The following is a 21,043-nucleotide window of genomic DNA, read 5'->3' as shown; positions in this document are numbered from 1 at the left end:
GAGGAAGACAACCTTACCTCCGCTGAAGCAGGAAATAACTCTTTCCTCACTTTCAGGTTAGTGGAAGTCTTATTCATTTGTATTTTATTTTTTTTAAACATCACTTTGTGTTGTGATATGAGCTGACACTATGTGCATGTGTGCGCTGTAAGACCCATGCTTTGCAGGAAGTCTCACACAAAGGCAGAGCAGCAATTCCAGCATCACTCATTCTCATCCACCTCGAAGACCCAAGGTTAGCGCGGCAAAGCCAGCTGCCTAGTATATTACATAATATAATAATATCGTTAACTATAACAGGTTATTCTTGTTGCCTGATTCATATCAGAAGTTTCCCATCTGTTCAACCATGTCCTGGGACTCTGGCATAAATAGTTTTGCATTATTTCTTCAGACAGGTTGTGAATTTTACCCAGACATCCCATCATTATCTCTCCTCAGGCACTGCGACCACTGGCTCCTCAAATTGGCCACACAAGCACTGCCAGTCAAATTGCCATGGTAAAAAAAAGGAGGGGAAAACTACCCCTGCCGACTGCCCCAACTGTCCCTAGCCTCATGCTATTTTTAAACCCAATAAGGAATTGTGATGTTTGTTGTAGGGCCGGGACTGCAGAGATGGGGGTGTCCAGCCGTTTTCTATAACCGGCCAGACAGGACACGCCGGCACCAGCAGAATGATTCAGGTAAAGCATCAGGACCAAGTATGGAAGAGCTGAAGTGCATCTGTAGCATCAATAATTTAGATCATACACTTCTATACTGAACGAGAATTAAAGTGTGCAGCAGTGCTTAAGACAGAGAGAGAGAGAGAGAGAGCGAAAGGGTGGGTGGAGATGGGGCATAGGGAGAAAGAGAGAGCGAGAGTGGGCAAGAGAGATACAAATACAGCATTGGAGTGTGGGCCCTTCCTGTCCCAGTGGATCTGATTAAAGTGCCGGTGGAGTGGAAAGTAGGGTGGTCTGCAGCCATGACCGCTCCTCAATGGGATCTATTTTCAGGGTACAGGGAATAGAAAAGCCCCCTCCATTAGATACACAGAGAATCAGACACAAAGGAAAGTATGGGCTCGATGGTCAAATGATTATTTTGGGTTTTCTCTGAATCCACTTCTGTCTGTGGGACAGAATCAGAATTCTTACTATGTATGCATGGTAATATATGTTAATAACAAAGGTAGTCAGAGCCTGAAAGTATTAATACAACAATGTAAAACTGCTTTTTGTCCTGCATTCAAAGTTCGTATTATCAACAAAATGCACTTGTGCTGCAAAAAGTTGACTAAAATTTGAAATACAACTAGGCACTCAGTGGAGCACAAACCTCCACCAAGGCCCAACAGTCCGCTTAAATTAAATCAAACCACTCCAAAGTTCAAACACTCATAAATATCAGTTCCTAAATGTGACTGAAATTGGTGAGAAAAAACTAACAATGTTAAAGAAATCGAGTATCGATAAAGATATCCTGGATTCGTCCCCTGATCCGGACCAAAATTGAAAGGGTGCTTCCCTGACCCATACTGCCCATATAAGTTTTGTGGAAATTACCTCGGTAGCTTTTGTGTAATCTTGCTTACAAACAAACCAACATACAAAAGGACGGGGGGGGGAACATAACCTCTGGTGGAGATAATCATCTGAGGTGAAACAAATCAAAGATACATGACAAGGGGCCTCAGCTTTCCTGTAAAGGGTTACAAGTCAAAATGAGTTAGGAACCATTGATTTAATAGAAGTAAAAAGTAAAGTGAAGTAAGGTACATATAGTAAAATTTACTTTTATTATTAAGAAAACATGAGTAAATGTAGTTACTTTCTACCACTGGTTTCTAGGGAGGATTTCTGGAGGCCCAGACGGCTCTAACTCAACAGGCTCATCGAAAGCGACGAGCTCACCCCCGCCAAGCCAGAGAGCAGAGAAGACATAAGACTGTCTACACAGTTAATGGTAGGAATGCAAATCATTAATTTTGCATTTTATTTTTGATTCCATCCAAATGTGGCCTGTTGATTGATTCTAACATGATCTGCTCATTTCATTTTGGGCGTGTAGCCAGAGTTCCAAACACAGAAGGGAGCCAGAGGCTGAAACTTGTAAGAAGGCCCACAGAGAGAAACATCTTCTGGGACGAGACAACAGAAGAAAGTCTGGACCCTAGTCGCTTTCTGGAGCCAAAATCTCTGCCTCTGCTCCACCGGCCCAACACACCTGTGGGGAGCAGGGGATGGGAGCCAAAGTGATCGAGCTCAAGGTCCCAAAAACAGACTCAAGGAAAGAACTGTTCAACAAACTGAACATAGAGGACTGTTGATGGACAATAACTTATCATGAACAGCTGAAAGGGAAACTGAGAGAATAGACGACAGGGGTAAGATAGAGCGAGATAGTTGCATGTAGCCTCAGTCGGGGAGGATAAGAGACAGAAGTCGGGAAAAGTGGAGTAAGAGTACTTTTTCTTTTTAGTCATCTGGATCAGAACAGAGCTAAAACACAAGAAAAGGTAATATAATATAATTACTAACAGAGCATCATGGCTATTGAAGCAAAAAAACTGATTTCTCTCAGCCAATCATGGGATCGTGTTTATTTATATCTTTATATGCTTTAACAAATTAACATTTCATATTTCATCATGTATGATTTCAAATGGCATCCAATCAACTTTCCAGATGAACAAACTTCAAATTCCCTGCATGACTGAGTTTATGGCTCCCTCTACAGGTGAGAGTGACGCACTAACGTGGAGAAGCTCATGTAGTCTTTCTGCAATACTGATAACAAACATCTAAAAGTAAAATTAAGTTCAGAAAGATTCACATCTGCTTTCTCATTGGAACATTGGATGTAGATATTAGCACAAAAGAATCCTTCAGCTTCCAAAGATAACGTGTCCCATTATTTGAAAAGATTTGTGGCTCTTGAAGAATAAATTAGACCCGTGAAGAGGAAAATGCTAATTGCACCATCAAATCCTCAAGTGGTCTCTCTGAGGCTGGTTCTCAGCGAGGGTATGAGGGGCTGAGAGGAACTGGACTCCCACCAAACACCTGAGGCCACAGCGGCCGACAAAAGCCTGGGTCCTCCTCGGGCACGGTGCGTTAGAGGAACCCTGCTGTGATCACATCACACAGCAGGGGGCCGGACAGGAATTAATTAGCAAAGATTGTGTGGCGCCATCTCAGTGGAACTATTTCGATAAGAATGAATGTTAATTGAAGAGAAGAAGTGTAATATGAACTGTATAGAGCTCTGCCACTGGGTGTCATGATTGTGCTGAGGGACACAGTGAAGTGAACACCCACAGCTCAGTGGACCTCAGGTTTTTATTATGTGTGTAGCGTTGTCATATGGAAAATCTTTCGGTATCATCACATTCATTTATATCACTTAATTCTGTCCATTCTCAGGATGCATTAACATGATTTATAATGATACACAGTGTTGCTTTACGTTCAGAAATTTATTTTTTCAAAGGTTATTGTAACAGAAAATCGTTAATCCCCTAAATATTTGCATGTTAACAGTGAGGAAATACACTTGTGATTGTGAAAAGCTCATCAGGTTTCACACCCAAAGCGTGAGCAGAAGGCACCGGACCACAGCAACGCATTAAAACGAGTCCGTCTACTTAGCGAGCCATTCAATCAACAAAGCAAAGTCTGCCAGCGAGAGGCCAGTGACTGCAGACTACAGGAGCCAGACTGACCACATATTGAGGAGCTTTAGAGTGGCCCAAGTCCTCAAAAAAAAAAAAAAAATCTTCTCCTCTTCCGGTTCGCTAGCCACATACACTGGGCCTTAAAGCCAAATCATCCTGGAGGGGAGAGCCGAGAGGTCTTGGTGTCTGCCACTCCGCACTGCCACATAAAAAGAAGGTGAAGGATGCCGTGTGAGCAATTGGTTCCAATTGACAGAGGATTGGTCATGGTCAGCCTTCGGAGTGGAAATCCACGTGAGAATGTAGCATTTGGACCAGCAAGGGGCACAAGAGGCCAACAGCACACAATGAGGCCACTCAGAGGAGTCTGGCTGCTGAGAAGCAGTGGGCCTCGAATTTAACCCTTCGTCGGCTGGTTATTCATTATTATTACTCATCATAGTTCAGGTAAAGTCATTGTTAACTGTGGAAAAAACATGTCTTCAAATAACTTTTACATATTTAAGCAAAGATAAAAGGAAGATCTACCCTTTTGTGTTGTAACAATAGGGTTAAAAAATCAAATACCCGAGGTTCTAGATTAATCGAGTTAAAGCACCTCTGCAACCTCAAAAGGCCAACCCACCATTACTGTCCTTGTGACTTTTTCACCAATTAGGCAGCTCCTGCTCGCTGAATGGGACCGTCTGCCTTTAAAGTCTCTGAGGGCCAGAGGGTCAGCGCTCAATCACAGTCTGGTTGGAGAGGTTGTGTGTTTGAACGAACCACTAGTTGACAGGGCGGGGACGGGGTCAAGAAGAGGCGGGGGGGAGTGATTGGTCGGGGTAAGGGCTCCTGCCAGCTCTAAAAGAGGAGCCTTTTGTAGCCAAAACACTGGCCAGAGCAGCCTGGCCTTTCACAGCCCAGCCGCCTGTCTCCTTCAGGCCCACAACAGCTGATGACAAGGTCCCAGCTGCTAATTATCCGGCTGATGGAGAGCCACTGAAGTGGGACTGTCAGAGCGAGGGGTGGCCCTTGTGTCTGCAATGGGATAAATTTGAGGGGGGGTGAAAGTTGGGAGATGAAAGACATTTAACCACAAGGAAGGGTAATGCTCCTGCCAGTCAAAGTTTGAACACTGATTTGCTCAATTATTCACAAGTGAATATTATACTACATGTAACATATATAAATTATACATTTATGAATACTCCAGCCACAACAAGTTTCAACCAACTTAATTGAATGGAGTCACATGTCCTTCACATGTTCTTCAGTCCCATTAATATAATACAGTGTAATACAGTGAACTGTGCACCTTGAACACCAAGCTCCTCTTTTACAGATCCACGCTACAGCATCATCTGCCCAGAGGACACCGGAGCGGCACCTGCTGAGTTCCATATAAAGTACTCTTTGGATTGAAGTTCTCGGGCTGGAAAAATAAAACAGACAGAGACAATCTTTTACTTTCCGAAACTGTGTTTACATCAAAGACTTTTTGATACAAAAACATTAAAATTGCTCACATGTTACAATCCGTGGTTTGGCAGAAGAAAAAACCTGCACTGAATGCTGATCCACGCAGGATCCAGAAAGTGTTATGTCAGGCACCTTGAAATACAACTGTGAAAATAACAGTGGATTTGTTAATGACTGTAGAACATTGCATACATTAAGACCAAAGACATGTTTCTGACTCTCACCACACATATGAACCTACTTTGATGTAGGCAGTCAGTTCTGTGCAGAGAGGGTCAGTAGGTCCTGGTGTGGGCCCAGAGAAGGTGATCCTGCCCTCCATCATGACCTCGCGAGATTTAGGAAACTTCTGTCCTACATGTCAGTGACAGGAATCTGCTCATTAGTTTCTTTTTTAAATATACAGCTGCAATAAAAGTGTTTTTGTTTACAGTGATGAGCAGGAGAAAATGTCTACCTAGGGTCCAGACCAGCAGGTTCTTCTCCTTTGAAACATCCAGTTGCCCGGAGCTCACCTTCACATCCACCACACCCATCTGATCCCTGCACACACAGCCCACATATAAACAGTTTTATTCATATTACTAACCATGCTAAACTGAGATTGCAGTACTTTTGAATTCTGAAAATGTACATTGCAAAATTTTCATGGGTTCAACCACATTCAGCTGCGTTTTTACACAGATATTGACACAGCGGCAATTAGTGACAGCATATTTTACACCAATCTTGATTGAAAGAAAACCCCATGAGGACAAATGTTCCTCAATGTATTAAATGTGAGAAGCTGGCAGTTGAATGATCTGCTGATATAATAAATCCTTGGTGTGGGGGTGTAATGATTCTGAAAAACAAGACTGAAACTAAAGTACAAACGTGGACAATCTCATTTACGATACAGGATGACGGAAACGTAATACCCCACGATGTCCACCTGCTGACACAGCTGCATGTGCCGTCTGTTGAACTGTCACTACTTTCTCAAATCACTCCTTGTTTTATTTATACTCATTTCTGAAATGAAAATCAAATGACCGTACACAGAACTCTTTTAGTTTGTTATACATTTTTGTAGTTTACCTGTTAAAGAATGGCAGATGTGCTTCACAGTACTCAAAGCTGTTCTTGACGCTTTCGTGAAGTTTGAGGGTTACTGACACACGCAGCTGGTTTTCTTCCTCCTTCAGTTGATACGATCCAAGGATAGGGGGAACGGGAACCTGATGATAAAGTTGAAGGAGTCACATATGACAGCACAGTGAACATGTGGGATGAGAAGCATGTGAGAAGGAGATGTATGTCCTCTACCTGAGATGTATAACTGCATAGTCTGAAGGGCTCGAGGGGAGGAGAGAAGGTGAACTTATAGGGCCCAGAGAACGCTGAGCTGTCACTGTTATCGACGCTGCTGGCGGTCAGGATACTAGAATCCAGTGAGGTGACGCAGGGATGGACTAGGATGTCCTGTAGTGGAGAACCGTTTGGTGGCAGTGTGAGGGTCACCGTCACATTTGGGAGCACCCCCTCCACTTCACACTTATGGAGAGATATGGAGAAAAATAGAAAGCAAAAGGGAAAAGTTAGTTACTCGTCAAAAATGTATAACTTGCTTACTTCCCTTTCAACTGTGCACTTACTTTGCATGTCACTGTGCCGTAAACATCCCAGAGGTCCTGTGCGCTCTGATTCCCATACTGCATGGAGCGCACCGTTTCTTTCAAAGCTACGTTCACAACTGCCCGACCCCGGTAGAGACCCGTCTTCCAGGCCGGCTGCTTCTGGTTCCCAGCAGGTGTGGGCGCTGTGGGCGTAGCAGGTGCCCCCAGCGCTGGCACATCCAGGGGTGTCCCAAGTGGACAAACCTGCAGGAGCACAGTTGGCAGCATTGCAAGGCGAGAGGCCGGCCCCTCGCTATCAGGCTTGTTCCCCGAGCCCAGGAGAAAAGTCTGCAGGCCTGCCAGGAGGGTGAGACCCTGTGAGACAGAGAGCAGGTTGGCCAGGGGTGGCCGTGGCTCAGGAGGGGCATCCACTAAACACAGGCAAGCCAGGATAAGGGGCCCTTGTGAGATGGCCAACACCGGCCACAGTATTCCTTTTCCAGGACCATCCACGTGCAGCTCCAGTGCCGGTGACCGCTGGCGATGAAGGCAGTCGTCTCTGAGGGCCACATAGGACTTGTCTGGCTCGGAGAGGCCCAGCTCAGTGAGCAGTAGCTGCAGCACAGTGCCGTCCTCTGGGACGGCTACATAGGAGGAACCTGCCAGGCATTTAGCACGGTGCTCCACAGTGGAGAACCTCCTGTGGGAGTGGGACATAATAATAATAACAATAATAAGTGTTTTCTTAACATTGTAACAAGCAGCTATACAGGGAGGAAACAACGCCAGACAAAATAAATAGATTCATATTTTCATAATTACAAAAAAATAGGATTATTCATAATAAAAATGATAATAATAATACACGACATTTATAAAGCACTTTTCACTTATTTTGGCACCAAAATGAAACTGGCTTTTAAATAGAAACCGTTTTTTGAAGAGTTTTAAAATAGATAGAAACTATTTTTTAAAACCAATGAGAAGCCGTGTCAATCATTTGTAAAACCTTGTAAGAATGAACTTCAGATAAGCCATAGTTCCAGACTAAATTCAATAAATTGAAGATTAGACAATACATTAGAACATACAGCTATAGACAAAGTGACACTTCATAGCGGGACGTGTGTATCATGTAGGAGAACATTTAGTTACAAACCTCGAGAATCGTATCGACACGTTTTCTCCCTTCTCGTGAGAAACAATCCACAAAGCTCGCACACTCATTTCTCCGGCTGCACTAACTCCTCACGTGACACAAACACAAACCTGACTCTCATCATATTAACGATCACATTTTGTCACAGATAAAAACTGGCTCTGGTCTCATGACACATCCACGACTGGACCGACTTCCTGTTGTTGTGTCACGTGACTTCCACCGCCAATCAGCCGACCCGCGCGCATGCGCACCGGGCCGCAGCCATCCCCACCCTGCTCTCATACAGGAAGCTGGGCTGCTAATCATCAGGCTGTCAACAAAGGGCGAAACTGCACCAAATCGCCAAATCCATGCGGAAGTCGGCGGCGTTACCGACTCCGAGCTCCTTCCCCTGACCTGCATCCCCACGCGAAGCGAGCCGAAGCGTCAACATGGCGACGACCGCTCAGCTGTTCGAGGTACAATGACCGGAGCACTGTTAGCTGTCAGGTTAGCAAGGCTGCTAGCTATCGTTGACGGCAGCCTAACGGTGCCCGTCACTGTTCATTCTCTTATTAAGGTCTAAGAAGGACTCAAGCAGCTGGGGGGAAGTTTGCGTCATGTCGTGAAAACTGTTTTGGACGAACGCTGTTTATTTCATGAATCGGAGAAATGGCATCGTTATTAGCTGTTATTAGCCGTTTTTTATCAGTCGTCCCAGTGTGTGTGTGCTTTTATTATCATTACATTAGATTCAGTGTTTGAATGATCGTATGTGGAGGCGACCATCAGCACTAACAGGACCTTCTCCCCCCCCCCCCAGGAGCCCTTTGACGCAGATGAGTACATTGAGAGGTTGGCATGGAGGACTCCTGGAGGAGGCTCCAAGGGAGGAGCTGAGGCTTTTGACCCTAAAAGGTACAGAAGCAGCTTTTAATTCGTATTTACATGCACAGCACACACATGGTCTGTATTTATAAAGACAGTGCAGGTTGTTGCCATTCACACCCATTCACACACATTCACACCCATTCACACACATTCATACAGTGCATCTACGGACAGCACTTTTTCTATGAGGGGCAACTAAGGGTTCAGCATCTTGCCCAAGGACACTTCGGCATGCAGATGGGGACAACCTTCTGGTTAGAGGACAGCTGCTCTACCCCCTAACCCATCTCAGATTACTCTGAATATGAGGCAGTAGCTTAGTGGAATTTTATACTGCAGGTTATGGTGCCAGTGTTTCTACAGCCTATTACATTTATTTTTTTTTTGCATAATCATAATAAACAGTTAATATTGAGTTATTAAAATGTATAAAATGCTCTTACATCTTGTGAGCTTTTTTTTTTTTTAAACCTTGCATGTAAATTTAGTTTAAATATTAACATGAAAATGACAAACTTACTTCTCAGGAAGATGCTTTGGTAACAGATCATATTATAACTTTTGAATATCCAACAGCCTTTTCTATTTCCTTCCACTGACAGTGGAATCATCTCCACAACAATGCAACTAATTGGTATGTCTTCATACCGTCCTCCTGGCCTCTTCCACAATCAAACTCATGTCTCATATTTTCAGACTCTCATTGAAGTTGATTAGATAGTGACATCAAGGAATGTCTTTCATTATCTATCAAGTCAAGAATTACTAGTAAACCAGAAAATGTATTTGTGTCCACCACTAATTCTCCAACTTGCCTTAACTATTTCTTTTCTTTTATCCTACATGTCAGGATGTTTTGGACTTTTTGAAGTGCAAATATGCACATTTTTTAGTTTGTTTTCAGAAAAATCCCTAGATTAATCATAGAATGAAAATATCTTTCTATAAATTATGATTCTTCATTTATACCTTTCAGTGTAAATGAAGAATCATAATTACTTGGAGGGAAACTGAAGTTTTTCCTTTTACACTGACCAACGCTCATCTTGGTGTCCTCTACGCTAATTCAATGTCGGTGATGGTTGAAAAAAAAACAGAAATATCAGTCTCTACGATTTTTTTCCATGGCATTTTCTCTGCTTGTTGTTGTGTTTACACTTGGGGACCTACTTACGTCTCGTAAGCAAAAATGCCATAACACTTAAACTGTACTGTAGATCCGTCCTGCCTTATCTTCTTCCTTCACAAAACTGTTGCTACCACCTCGTTGGAAGCTCTTAGCGAGGAGTCAGAGACAACATATCTGTGGAGGCCACCATACTGTGAGTCACCAGCCAGGGAATGAGTGTCTATTGGGAAGGGATGGGAGATGTCTTTAAGCTGTAGCCAGTGCTGAGGGAATTAGTCAAGAGATTATACACTCATCATTTTGGGATGTTTCTTACTCTGTGAAATGTGGTGCTGACTTAGAACATTTGCTCTGCGAGCCTGGTGACACTTAAAATGCAGCTGACGAAGCTGCTAGTTCTCAGAGCTTCTTAAGTCTGGGGACCCAGGAATTAAGCATCCGGTACTATTCAGTAACTATTAACTGTGAGTGTGAGGTCAGTGGGACAGATTTAACCTTGTGTTCTGCAATTACTTCCTCGCGAATAAGAGCAATATTTGTGTGTTTTTACTTGTGTGTTTGTTGAGGATTTACCATGTGTTATGTAGACTGATGTGAAGTTCTGGATCCACATACCTTCTCTCCTCTGTTATAGGCTCTTAGAGGAGTTTGAGAACCACATAGAGGAGCTAAAGCTTCTGGATGAGAGGATCCAGCGGCGGGTGGAGAAGCTCGAGCATCAGTGTCATCGTGAAGCCAAGGAATTTGCCCACAAAGTGCAAGATTTGCAGAGAAGCAACCAGGTGTGTTGTACGGTCAAATATCATTTTTATTTATAACATATAACACAGAATTCTTCATCTATTTTTAATGTCTTTATTGTTCTGTGTCAATTCAGGTGGCCTTCCAGCATTTCCAAGAGCTTGACGAGCACATCAGCTATGTGGCCACCAAGGTTTGTCACCTTGGCGACCAGCTGGAGGGCGTGAACACACCCCGGCAGAGGGCTGTGGAGGCTCAGCGTCTGATGACCTATTTCAACGAGTTCCTGGATGGAGACCTACGCAGTGACGTCTTCAATAACCCAGACAAGGTGCGTATGCATGCACGCCTTCGTTCCATTCACTCTGGCGGAGGTGTGACCATTGACAAGGTCCCCTGCTGTGATATTGCTGGAGGTAAGAATGAACAGGATTAGGAGGTAAAGCATCCATATTAATTTGTCAAGTTTATCCCTTTAGTTGGATCCCTCGGCTAATTTGGATTAATAAACTGTCATTTGCTGCCTGACAATAGCTGGGTGATCGACTCACATGGATGTCAACATGCTCATGTCAACCCTAATTGCATTTCCAGTAAGTTGTCTCGGAGCAAGAATTTAGTTGGTCCTCAGCTTTGTGCCGCATTACAGAGGCAAAGAGCTCGTGGCGTGATCGTACATTTAAAGGCGGCGATAACATGGATGCCTTGAGATGAGACGCACATAGTTTCCACCTACGCAGAGGCCGTGTAGATGTTTGAAAAGTGACCCCCTGAAAGTTGGATCTTGCAGTTTTGTAAGTGACAACGAGAGGCTGGGACGCTTCAGATTAATTCCTGTTGGTAGGAACATCATTAGTGGATGCAGAGCAGCGAGTCTTGGGGTCAATCCCAGAGACGAGAGCTGGAGATGGAGCTAGTTTTCTGGAGAGGCATGCAGAAATATCTGGCCAGATTCCTTTTCCTGAGCATACCTCCAGACAAGGGGGAAAGAGGAAAGCTGCAAGTGAATAGCTGAAGGGGGGTGGCTTTGCTAATCCTTCTGAAAGGGAGGGCTGGGCCGCCAGCGTGGAGACAAGTGCTGCTAAACCCTGACTGCAGGGAGACGGCTACATTACTTACATGGGATTTAGCTAATCTTAGCTGGGGGACAGATACTTAGAAAACCTTCGCCGAGCAGAAAGGCTGGATCCTCCTCACGGGAGCAGAGTAATGATGTTAGCTGAGGCAGGCATCTGCAGGAACAGAGGAGTTGCGGACGGCGGGCCTTTCGCAGGTCTGGGGCTTTTTCAGCCAGCGTGTATGTCAGGAGGGGCGGGGGGAGGGGAGGGGAGTTCTCGACAGGGCCCCCTTTTTTTAGACAGATATCCCTGGCCGGACAGATTATTGAAGGCGATTTAGACTCCTGTGGGATTACAGCCCATTCAGAAAAGGCATGCCAATAAAGAGTTGGATGTGCTGCTAAGTCAGGACTGCTGCTGCTGTTGTTGCTGCCGATGCCCAGGTGAGCGCAGCCTGTCGGTTATCAGCTCCCTGTTCAACACGGGGAGGTGGAGGAGGGCTGCTCTAAGATGATGATCCCCCAAGTGGAGAACACCGCCGGCGGCCTGCCCGCTTTCTGTCTGGATGTCCACCTCTCATGGTTCTGTCGTGCTCTCTCTCTTTTTCCCCTCACCTTACATCTCTCTCTCTCTCTCACACACTCACTCTCCGCCTCTCTCTCTCTCTCTCTCTCTCCTTCAGATTAAGGAGGCTGCTGATATCATCCAGAAGCTGCATCTCATTGCCCAGGAGCTGCCATTCGACAGGTGAGTCAGGCATCCTGGAGGCAGCTTTAGACAAGAGCACTGTCAAACAAGAGGAAGGTGGTGTATTAGTGATGTCGACTTTTGCTGGTAGTGTAAGGCCATAGCAGAACATATCAAGTATTTAAGCATTTAATCCAAATCAATGCATTTCTAAAAAAAAATAAAGTGCACATTACCTTTTGACCTTAATTGTGGGATACGAGTTGTAGTTGTCTCTTGAATGATTTATTGTGTTTTTCTCTGACAGATTTGCAGATGTCAAGGCAAAAATTGCCAGTAAGTTTGTGGTTGGGACTAACTCATTATGCACTATTATCTGCAATATAATGATTAATAAATACAATAAAAGTTAACTAATTATAACATTATTTTTGTATGTCTTCGTGTTTACTTTTCTATCCAGGTAAGTACCATGACCTGGAGCGACAGTTGATCCAGGAGTTCACTGCTGCCCAGCGCAGGGGCGAGATCGGACGTATGAGGGAACTTGCGGCAGTTCTATTACATTTCAAGGTGATTCTTTTTCCGTGTATTTGATATCATTTTTTATGTCTTGAGTGTGATCATTAAAATGGTCACTTGATTTACACCTCTTGTAATGGAGTAACTCCTGTGTCTTTTTTGTTAAAGGGCTATGCACATTGTGTGGACGTCTATATCAAACAGTGTCAAGAAGTGAGTAAAAAAAGTTCCTCTTATATGTCACACACTGCACGTTTTGGGTGTCAGTAATACCCGAATAACCCTTTTCTGTCTCAAGGGGGCCTACCTGAGGAGCGATGTGTTTGAGGACACTGCAGTCCTCTGCCAGAGGGTCAACAAGCAGGTGGGCGAGGTCTTCAGCAGCCCAGAGACTGTCATGGCCAAACTCATCCAAAACATCTTTGAGAACAAATTACAGGTATTTCTCCTACCGCTCGTGTGTTTTGTGTTTTATAGCTGTGTTTCATCTGTTTGTTTATATTTGACGGGCTTTGTGTCTCCAGGCCCACGTCAAGGATAAACTGGATGGGACCCGGCACTCTGATGTGGAACAGTACCTCAAGAACCTCTATGACCTTTACTCCAAGTAAATAACTTGACCACATGTTTTCTATTCACTTTCGGTCAACAGCTTAATAATTATATTTTGACTTTTCGCTTCACGCATTCCTCAGAACCACAGCATTAGCCACCAAGCTAACGGAGTTCAACCTGGGCTCAGACAAGCACACGTTCCTGTCCAAGCTGATAAAGAGCATCTTCTCCTCCTACCTGGAAAGTTACATTGACATGGAGAGGGAATACCTTCGCACTCGGGGTGCCATGATTCTGCAGCGATACTACGACTCCAAGAACCATCAGAAACGCCCCATAGGCACCGGCAGGTCAGGAATTTCATTCTCAGTTTCATCATGCCAGATTAAGCTAGGATTATTTGAAAATCTCTTTTGCACAATAATAAAATGAAATGCACAAAGTAATCTTAATCCACATTCTTCTACAGTATTCAAGAGCTGAAGGAGCGTATCAGACAGCGCACTAACCTTCCGCTGGGCCCCAGCATCGACACTCACGGGGAGACCTTTCTGTCCCCAGAGCTGGTCGTCAACCTGCTGCAAGAGACACGCCATGCCTTTGAGAGATGCAACAGGGTGAGGCTGCTCTGCTTTGTTTAGCTTGGGGGGGGGGTGTATTAATGAAGTCTTTTAGAGAAAAGTAGTTTTGAAAGAGTTTTATGTTTTGGGGTCCCACAGCTTTCAGATCCCTCTGACCTACCCAAGAATGCCTTCTCAATATTCCTGCTGCTGGTCGAACATCTCTGTGTGGATCACATTGACTACGCCCTGGAGATTGGCCTCTCAGGTACATCCTACTAAACTCATTATAACCATATAGCGTATATGTTGCTGTGCCTTGTGTGTCGTCCCCCCCCCCCATAAAAACATGAGAAAGTTCATCCTTACAGAGGCTAGAAGTAACTTTGACTCTCAGCTGACAGATAATGGTAAATAGACTATTTATATGGAGCTTTTCCAGTCCTGTCGACCCCTCAAAGCGCTTTACAGTACAAGTCGTATTCACCCCTACACACACAATCATATATATACAGTATGTTCATATATCTTTATGCAGTGCTTATTATCTATCACCCACCATTCACACACTGTCAACTGCAATTTGGGGGTCAGTACCTTGCCCAAGGACACTTCAGAATGCAGACTGGAGGTGCTGGGGATCAAACCACCAACCCTCTGGTTAGTGGACGACCCTATCTACCTCCTGATCCACAGTTGCCTTAGAATAGAATACATAAAAAGCAATGGACCGGGCTAGTGTTAAATATACTCATATTGTCTTCTATTCACAACTTGACCAAAGAATGCACAGGTTGTGGCCTCTCAGGCAAAATGAAGCTACAAGCTCTTGGCCATACGTGGAAGATAATCTGAAATGCCACTGTCTGTGACTTTTTGATCTCGACAATGTAGCGTATGAGTTCAAACCTTCAAGCCTGTTTCCCTTCACGCCACATCTCAATCAGTGACGCCACCACAGTTGTTTTTCCTTTGACACCTGAAGGGGAAAAAAACACCTGATGTCTCATCACTAACCGGAGTTACTTACATGAGCCTACTACGTCTGTAGCCTTTCACTTTGTCAGGGACCAGATGAAGAAGCGTGTTGCCATGGACACCATACCAAACGCTATAGCTAACACATTTTGTTGCAGTTAACAGGTGTAACAGATAAATATCCCAGTTACCACTCTGTGAAGGAGACTGTGTCTGGCTCTTCTTTACCTCCTGCATGTGCCTGTATAATAAGGAGACAGCTTATCACCTCCAGGCAGCTACAGTGGAACTAAACATGAATTTGGTATCTTACAGTGGTGGATTCATGAGGTACATTCTGCTTTAAGGAAGTGAATTACTGATGCCCCCCATGGTTTGATTCCCTTCTCCTCACTGACTGAGTGTTAATGTGAATGAGAATCTCTGTTTCATCTATTGTGCTTCTGTAACGTCGACAGGCAAGGCAACAGCAAATTTCTGCATTTTGTGAATCCCATTGATTTATTCTTTCACCTACATTTTGGTTTATTTTCTTGATGTATTCTTTCTCTGTCTTTGATCCACAGCCATTCCCTCATCAGACGCCAAGAATGCCAACCTGTACTTCCTGGATGTGGTTCAACAAGCAAACTCTATCTTCCACTTGTTTGACAAGCAGTTTAATGACCAGCTTATGCCTCTTATAAGGTCAGTTAGTGGTTATATATATCTCTGAATATTTGTTTTTGCTATATACCTCCTGTCTCTCATAGACACATCATTTTTAGATGAAAAGTGGCGCTCTGATTTCAACCTTTGAAATATCTCTCCAGCTCATCTCAAAAGTTGGCAGAGTGCCTGCACAAAAAGAAAGAGACGATAGAACAGATGGAAGTGAAACTGGACACGGGAATTGACAGGTGAGGTTATAATAGGTGGGAAACTACTGACAAGTGAGATGTTTTATTTTGAATATGGGAAAACTAAAACCAACGTATGGCAAGACGAGCCATTTTCTTATGTATTTTTTCTGCCACACACAGAACACTGAACTGCATGGTGGGGCAAATGAAGCACATTTTGGCAACTGAGCAGAAGAAGACTGACTTTAGGCCTGAAGATGAAAACAACGTCATGATCCAGTACACTACAGTAAGAGATCCAAGGCCTCTGTCTCATTTTTCTGTCTTGTTCTTTGACTAAACACTGAAAGTTTTTGAAGCTGTCTTTGGTTTTAGTTAGTTTGTCAGCATCTCCTCCATGTTTCCCTTTGTGTATTCCTGCCCGACAGGCCTGCTCCAAGGTATGCGCCTACGTCAGTCGGCAGGTGGAGCACGTGCGGAAATCCATGGATGGGAAAAATGTGGACGTGGTGCTGACAGAGCTGGGCGTGCGTTTCCACAGGCTCATCCACGAGCACCAACAGCAGTACAGCTACAGCTCGATGGGAGGCATGCTGGCCATCTGCGACGTGGCCGAATACCGAAGATGCGCCAAAGACTTCAGGGTGAGTGGGGGTGGGGGCATAGGTCAAGGATACACTGGTCAGAGGGTAAAACAAAACTGTATAAGTGAAAGGCCAGTCTAGGTGAATGCTAATGTGGATGATTATTTTTGTTGATTTATTTTTTTTGTAGTATATAAAATGTATAGGACCCAGAAAATCTAAGAACCTTAAGTTTTAAAAGTTAATTATTCTGTCAATTATATCAGACATGAAAGCAGCAAATTCTCTCCCTGTAATACACAAATATTTGGATTTTCTTTTTCTTTTTTTTTTTTTAAATGACCAAAGAGTTGTAAGACTTACAAATTCTTATGTCTCCCTGTGTGGTTTTTAGTGCACATACAATACACTGTGATTTATATGATAATCTGAACATGTTGTTTCTGTGTCCTCCAGGTTCCTCTGGTGCTGCAGCTCTTCGACACACTCCACGCCCTCTGTAACCTCCTGGTGGTCGCCCCTGACAACCTGAAGCAGGTCTGCTCGGGTGAGCAGCTCACCAATCTGGAGCGGAACCTCCTGCATGCCTTCGTCCAGCTCAGAGTGGACTACCGTTCAGCCAGACTGGGCCGCCACTTCAGTTAGTGACTGATACAACACTCTGCTGCCCTCCGTCCAGTAACCAATGCTTTGATGAGATGACGCACCTTGAAGAAACCCATCCCTGTTTCAGAGAACGCATCGGTCTGGCCCCGGCATACAGACTTGACTGGGATCGCTTTGTACATCATGGAGGCAAAGGCCACTGCTCCTTGAATTTGGGAAATGTGCATTTTACCGATTTATTTTGTCCAAGAAATTTAAATATCTATTGACTTAAGATTTAATTTGTTTTTAAATACTAATCCATCACCAATCTAAGATTTCTGAATATTATAAGTAAATGGACAACGTTGAATTATGTGCTTATGTAAAAGAAGAAAAGAAAATTGAGAAACTTTTTTTTTTGATTGTGCCAAATATATAAATTCTGTGGCTGCACTTGTGCACAAGAAAAGACCCTGAAGCTGCTGTAAAGGGAGACGGTCAACAATCACTCTGTAAAGTCAAACATCAGGCCTGCAGTAGCACTGTCTATCGGGAACAGCTTCCCTTCCTAATGAATCGTAGACAACAGAGGCAGCCCGGCCGAGCATGAGATAGAGCTCGGTCTGGCTGAGAGAGACACATGACCACCTCTCTAACCTCCGAGCTCCGACCACAAAGCAAAAGGTCAACAGGCCATCACAGAGAACTGTGATCTGAACTACACGCAGGCCTGGGAGCCTCTCTGGAGATTTGGGTGGTCCCCTCTTAGGCTCAGATGACTGGTGTGATGGGTCACTGAGTATGTGTCACTGTAATTGCACAGATCAACACTTGCTCATCCAGCGGTGCACACAGACTGGATCTGCAGTGGTTCTGGGTCAGGAGACATTGAAATGTTGACCTCTGCCGATGAAGGAAACAAACTAGAGGGGACGTCTTCACACAGGGCTTATGGGAGGTTCACACTCACTGTCTTTTGCACTAAGAAAGACGCCAGATCGCGTCCCCGATGCCTGAAACTTGTCTCATACGCAAAGCTGCTCCCACTGTGCTGCTGTTTACCTTAATTAGTGACTCATTAAATAAGATGTTGCATTTTACCCTCGTCCCTGCTCATGATATCCTTCACAAATGCCGAGCTGTGACTCAAAAGTCACTTCAGTTCTCTCGTGAATGTCACTTTCAAAGTGAGATGAAACGGTCCTCCTTTCTATAGAAGTCATCAAGTATTCATGGGAATTCTTGCCACCAGAGTAAAGTTCTTTCTTAGACTTCAGGAAGTGAGCGGAGCCAGAGGGGATTAGATATCTACGAGCTGATGAATTGTGTGCAGTAGTCATGGACTGGGGGAGAGCCGGGGAGATAGAGACGCCTGAGAGCTCAGTTCCAGCTCCGGCTGGTTAGTGTTGTGTAGAAGGTACACACAGTGCTGTGCAAGTTCAAACAACATAATTAATTAGGTTAATATTAATATTATCAATGCCACATAAATTCAATTCTCTCAGCCCTAATCACAACTGGATAGCTTGTAAAAATTATTTTGTTAGGCCCTGATGCAAACAGTGGGTCTTTTCCAAACATTTGAGAACTATTTGTTTTTGCGGCGATTAATGTACGTGGCGCGGGGAAAGGTTGGGGGAGCGGAGCCGGGCCGGGAACGATAACTGGCGTGCAGACGAAGGCAGAGGCGCAGCCCGGCCCCAGGGACTCCCGGCACAGGCGCACGCAAGAGGGGGAGGGATGTGTTTTTTGGGGTGGGTGTTTGAGCAGGTGGAGGGGATTAGTAATACTGTCAACACTGGAGAGCTGGATAAGACTGTCCTCTCTTACGCGTCAGTTTGAGCAGCTCTTGCATACACACATTCAGACACATAAAGACGCCAGTACATACAAACACAGGGGGCGTCAGGACGGGAGAGGGGAAACTTCTCTGTGGCTGAGCCGACCATGGAAGAGTTGTTCGTGTTCCACCTTTGATTCTGCTTCTTGTTGAGGCTTTTTTCCCCTACGAATGGAGTTTAATTCATCCAAAAGCAGCACCACATACGCACCCGCAGTATACTGTATTTCTCCCTGTGATTCAGATACGAGAAAATCCTCCTAATATCACAGCGTTTGGCCTTGAATTGGTAACATAACCCACGTCAACAGTATCCGTTTGCATTATGATCCTCCTGGCTCTGTGCAGGAACAGGAAAATGTTAGTGTAGAATTAAACTTTGCACAATTTTAAAAAGTCAGGCTGAGCAATAAATTAGTTAATATTTTCCAAGTTACAGTGAGGCCACAAGCCAAATTTAGTGCTGAGACAGTGTCAGCTATCTGGAGAACATATCACCTACGTGTTAGATTTAAATAGGACCCTCTTTCGTGCAGATTCAGGCCAAATCCTGAGTCTTTAATAACACTTCAGCATCAACACTGAGCTTAAGATTCAACATTTAAAATTCTGCAACCAAACCCTCTCCTCCCCTGACCACATGTGTTTACCCTTTCATCATTCATCCCCCTCTCTTCCTCCGCCTCTGCCAAATCATCAACCACACTTTCCTGTCCGTCCACTCTCCTCTCTCCTCCACCCAGTCGGTCCTTCCCAGCATCCCGCAAATCCTCGCTTTTTCGGTGCGTCTCTGCCGCTGCATACCCCAAATAGGCCGGCCCTCCCTCTGCCTCCTGGAGCACTGACAATAAAGCATTACAGCAGTCAATCCATGTCAACAACAGCTTTGCTTAATTCCTGCTAAACACGTTTAAACTAAATCTTCACCTAATGATGCATAATGATTTGCTCTTAGTGTGCCGGTGGCTCATACTAATTTCGGGGGGTTTATTTTACGCGCCATCGGGAAGAGGACTCAGGTGATGTCGCCGTGGCGGACTGGGATCCCCCTCTTTGAAATGACTCAGGTCATTTTTACTGCACAGACTGCGCTTTACATGAAGGTAAGTGGTGTTGGATCACAACTATTTTCAAAGATAAAGTCCTGCATTTATAAATCATGCAACAGATGTGATCAGTGTCAAATGTTAAAATTAAGAAACTCCACGGGATACGTCATAAAAATAATACTGAGCATTTGAGTTGAAATTGGGGTTTAAACTATATTTCCACAAAACTCACAGTGGTGATTTATAAATCTATTCTTTAGGATTTCTCTGCGAGAGGCTTTCACGGCGTGGGCGGACAGCCAGGCTATCTGATGCGATGCAGATGTTGCCCCGGCCTTGACCTCCTGCCCGTATGTTGCCGGGGCCAAAACGGCACAGGTGCCCGCGCCACCTTCAGTCTTGGGCAGGCGGGAGCAGCACTGTGCAGGATGTGAACGGTGCCAACTCTCCTCCTTTGCTCACTTTTCCTTATTATTATTATTATTATCACCAACAAACTCTCCCTTGATTCCTGCCACCGCACACCACTGTCCTTTTGATGATCCTCAACTAATGTGCTTGTGTATTTTTCCACTTTGCCCCACGCCTTCACCTATAAAAAAAAAAAAGAACACTATTAATTCTGTGCCACCGTGGAGTGTTTTCCAGTGCTGTTTCCTGGCCCGGTGCCTGTACCTTGCTCTCTCTTGGCTGGGTTTGTCTGGTTGACTGCTCCACAGGAACAGACTGGCACTCTAGCTGAGGGCTCCAGGGTCTGCGCACACAATCCACTAAACATGTCTCTGTGTGAGAAGCTGCACTTAATATGAAGTAGAAGACTCCTGAATTCAACATATTAAGCACATTTTATAAGATATTGTTATACTTTTCAATATGCCAATATTATGATTCATCATTAATGTGTTTATTATTAATCTGTATTATTAGTAGAGCCTGACTGATTTGGATATTTGGGGGCCGATGCAGATACTAAAATAGAAAGTAAAACATTTCCAATACAGATATATATTGGCAGATATATATTTATTTAAAAAATAGCAATTATTCCTGAGATCTTGTAATCAACCATTATGAAACAGAAATGTAATTCAGGCTTGATATTTAACAGTTTAATCATAAACTTTATTATAAATAAAAAAAATCCAACCAAGTATGTAG

The 21,043-nt window shown here is 44.3% G+C and overlaps 2 protein-coding genes across 3 annotated transcripts; one reads left to right on the top strand and one right to left on the bottom strand.

The window, feature by feature from the left end:
* Positions 1-2,572: 2,572 nt before the first annotated feature.
* On the bottom strand, positions 2,573-8,104 carry ap5m1 (adaptor related protein complex 5 subunit mu 1). Of its 2 annotated transcripts, none has more exons than XM_035167991.2 (9): positions 7,880-8,104; positions 6,760-7,420; positions 6,431-6,658; positions 6,203-6,342; positions 5,580-5,665; positions 5,364-5,476; positions 5,170-5,266; positions 4,959-5,075; positions 2,573-4,681 (listed from the first exon to the last, which is right to left on the bottom strand). In XM_035167991.2, the coding sequence occupies exons 1-8, from the start codon at positions 7,945-7,947 to the stop codon at positions 4,993-4,995; spliced, it is 1,476 nt and encodes a 491-aa protein (XP_035023882.1). In that variant the 5' UTR covers positions 7,948-8,104; the 3' UTR covers positions 2,573-4,681; positions 4,959-4,992. The 2 variants fall into 2 exon arrangements, with proteins under 2 accessions (XP_035023882.1, XP_035023883.1); XM_035167992.2 differs by having other exon boundaries at positions 2,573-3,860.
* Positions 8,105-8,127: 23 nt separating this feature from the next.
* exoc5 (exocyst complex component 5) lies at positions 8,128-18,096 on the top strand. Its single transcript, XM_035167990.2, has 18 exons — positions 8,128-8,340; positions 8,685-8,779; positions 10,516-10,663; positions 10,759-10,953; positions 12,363-12,427; positions 12,675-12,703; positions 12,831-12,940; positions 13,058-13,102; positions 13,188-13,328; positions 13,414-13,496; positions 13,585-13,794; positions 13,914-14,061; positions 14,164-14,272; positions 15,549-15,669; positions 15,795-15,881; positions 16,005-16,113; positions 16,253-16,468; positions 16,865-18,096. Exons 1-18 carry the CDS (start codon positions 8,314-8,316, stop codon positions 17,051-17,053), a joined length of 2,127 nt encoding a protein of 708 aa, XP_035023881.1. The 5' UTR covers positions 8,128-8,313; the 3' UTR covers positions 17,054-18,096.
* Positions 18,097-21,043: the final 2,947 nt, after the last annotated feature.

Source organism: Hippoglossus stenolepis, chromosome 10, assembly GCF_022539355.2.
Source record: "Hippoglossus stenolepis isolate QCI-W04-F060 chromosome 10, HSTE1.2, whole genome shotgun sequence".
Classification (NCBI taxonomy): Eukaryota; Metazoa; Chordata; class Actinopteri; order Pleuronectiformes; family Pleuronectidae; genus Hippoglossus; species Hippoglossus stenolepis.
This window is presented reverse-complemented; position numbering and strand designations above follow the sequence as displayed.

Coding starts and splice junctions, on each gene's coding strand:
- exoc5 (XM_035167990.2), top strand. CDS start 8,314: ATGGCGACGACCGCTCAGCTGTTCGAG. Junction 12,941..13,057: donor CAGTTCTATTACATTTCAAG/GTGATTCTTTTT, acceptor TTTTTGTTAAAG/GGCTATGCACATTGTGTGGA. Junction 13,103..13,187: donor ATATCAAACAGTGTCAAGAA/GTGAGTAAAAAA, acceptor TTCTGTCTCAAG/GGGGCCTACCTGAGGAGCGA.
- ap5m1 (XM_035167991.2), bottom strand. CDS start 7,947: ATGAGTGTGCGAGCTTTGTGGATTGTTTCTCACGAGAAGGGAGAAAAC. Junction 5,477..5,579: donor CCTGCTGGTCTGGACCCTAG/GTAGACATTTTC, acceptor ACTGACATGTAG/GACAGAAGTTTCCTAAATCT. Junction 5,267..5,363: donor AACTGACTGCCTACATCAAA/GTAGGTTCATAT, acceptor TTATTTTCACAG/TTGTATTTCAAGGTGCCTGA.